General features: G+C 45.0%; 1 protein-coding gene across 2 annotated transcripts in view; it reads left to right on the top strand.

Annotated features, from left to right (window-relative positions):
- Positions 1 to 1,372: 1,372 nt before the first annotated feature.
- Cyfip2 (cytoplasmic FMR1 interacting protein 2) overlaps positions 1,373 to 2,379 on the top strand; it is a 102,738-nt gene continuing 101,731 nt past the window's right edge. For both annotated transcript variants that reach the window (XM_013508777.1, XM_013508767.1), the window contains exon 1: positions 1,373 to 1,512. In XM_013508777.1, the coding sequence (XP_013364231.1) occupies positions 1,396 to 1,512 (117 nt within the window). In that variant the 5' untranslated portion in view covers positions 1,373 to 1,395. The remainder of the gene's footprint in view (positions 1,513 to 2,379) is intronic.

Here is a 2,379-nt window from a genome sequence, read left to right on the forward strand (position 1 = left end):
CGATCCTCCTGCCTCAGCCTCCTGAGTGCTGGGTGTACAGGCGTGAGCCACCACAACTGGCTCTGTGTTCTCATTTCTTTGGGTTGATTTTTCTCTCTTTAGATTTTTGAATGGATCCTTAAGCTCATTAAATTCTGTATTTTTTTTTCTACTAAGTGTGTTTAAAACATGAGTGCTCTGTCTTTCAGCTCTAAGTATTTTATCAGTTGGTTTGAATTCCTGTATAGATATGAGTGACCTTTGTGTGGCTTGTGTTTGTTTGTTTGAAGTCTTTTGAGTATTGAACCCAGGGCCTTGTCAGTGAGCTACATCCCCAGCCCTTTTTTATTTTGAGACACCTTTCAGAAAGTTGCTCAGGCTATGCTTGAATTTATTATCTTGCTGCCTCAGCCTCCCAGAAGGCTGAAATTATAGGCATGCACCACATCCACCCGCTGTGCGTGTTTTATAAATTTTCAAAGGAATGGATTTTTTTTGCTATTATTTGTATTATTCATGTCTGATTTCATTGCATGATAATCTAGGTATACAACTTCTACGGTATCATTTTTGGAGGAAATTCATGGGAACGTGATTTATATCTTAAATCGTGCATTGTCAGTTTTTAATCACTGCTTCATGTGTTTGGAAAAAATGAATATTCTGTTTGCTGGGTGCTGAATTCTTAAAATAGCAATTAGCTTGAGTTGGTCAATTGCTTTGTTCAAGTCCTTTTAGCCTCAGTGCCTGGCAAAGTTCATCCAAGCAGCTGCGTTTGCGATGTTCCAAGACACAAAAATATCCATTGAGGACTGATTGGTTTTGTGTAGCTTATAAAACAAAGCCAGGCTAAGGAAGCATCCCAACCCTTACAGTTTTTTCAGACAGAGTTGATTCTTAGGAGTTGAATTCTTTAAGTGCCAGCTTAATTAGCCTGTAAAACTGAGGCTCTGGCTTTTGCAATCATGAATATTTATGCTGTGTAATGATGTAAGAGTGGAACTCATCAATATTCATATGAGGAACAAAAGGTGGAGAACCGTAATCCATGTCCTGGTGGCCAGCGTTAGGTGAGGCCCTTTTGCCCGTGGCCACATGGTTAGAAGGTGTCACAGAAACAACCTCATCAGTTACGGGGACAGAATTCAGCCTTCATGTCGGTCAGAGAGGGTTGTGGTGAAGCTCAGCCAAGATGATGGATGCAGAGTGTTTGGAAACCGTAGATTCTCAGACACCACAGGTGCGGGTGGAGGGCGCCTTGGGACAGAGTGCCAGGTGGAAGCGGCCTCTGTGCGTCGTATCTCCCTTTACCCTCCAGAAGGAGCTCGGACAGGATGAGACCGAAAGAAATGTCTGCAGACCCTGCAATCCCCCTTTATCCTTCTCTTCTCAGTGCGGAACACAGAAACTGCAGCCATGACGACCCACGTCACCCTGGAAGATGCGCTGTCCAACGTGGACCTGCTCGAGGAGCTTCCGCTCCCTGACCAGCAGCCATGCATCGAGCCTCCGCCGTCCTCCATCATGTACCAGGTGATGGAGACAGCAGAGCACACAGGGGGCCCAGGCATCCGAGGGATCCCTAAGATGCTTTGCCCTGTAGGCTTGGTGGGGGAGCTGCAGCTCAAAGGTGAAGGGGTTGAGAGCTGATGGGGTGGGTCCCTTGTGTACTCAAGGAGTCCAGTATAAGGTGCAGATGAGCTGATAAATGTGCACCGGGACTATTTACTTACCCCTGGGAGGGCTGGTTGATGTTTTCTGACCCAAATGCCTCCTCAAGCGTTGCTGCTGCTGCACCAGCCGTGATCTGGAAGCTCTGCCCTTACGAAAGAAATACTGCAATTTAGAACCCCCTAGAGCCTGCCTGGGTAATTACTTCTCCTTCCTGTTCAGTGAGAGGAGCATTAGAACTCCGCACAGCAGCTACAGCTCAGGGAAGTGGGTCACGGTTGTTAGCGTTTGCCTGAGAGCAGATCTTGTGATAAACGCATCGGATTGCACAAAGGCGTGACCCTGGCAGGGCGAAGCGGGGAGAGCACTGGCGCAGCTGGACAGGCATGCGAAGCCCCTTGTCTGGCGGAGCCAGGCCAGATGCTGTGATCAGAAAGCAGATGGGTATTGGAAATTCGTGTCATATTTGACCTTCTGATAGTCCTTGGACTGCTAAATATGACTAAATACAAATATGTACATTTTAGTTGTATTTAATAAATTATTCAGCACATGCTTGGTGCCTCCATTCATAAATTTGATTTATTCACATTTCCTAATCCAGATTAAAATTTTCATGATATAAATTTTTTTAACTGTAAACAATGCAGAAAAATACTGTATAACAAATAAAATTATCCTTGTAAGCATGCCCTCTTCTTTCTGTATACACACATACTTTTTTTTTTT

Source organism: Chinchilla lanigera, unplaced genomic scaffold (genome assembly GCF_000276665.1).
Source record: "Chinchilla lanigera isolate Chin_1 unplaced genomic scaffold, ChiLan1.0 scaffold00007, whole genome shotgun sequence".
Lineage (NCBI taxonomy): Eukaryota > Metazoa > Chordata > Mammalia > Rodentia > Chinchillidae > Chinchilla > Chinchilla lanigera.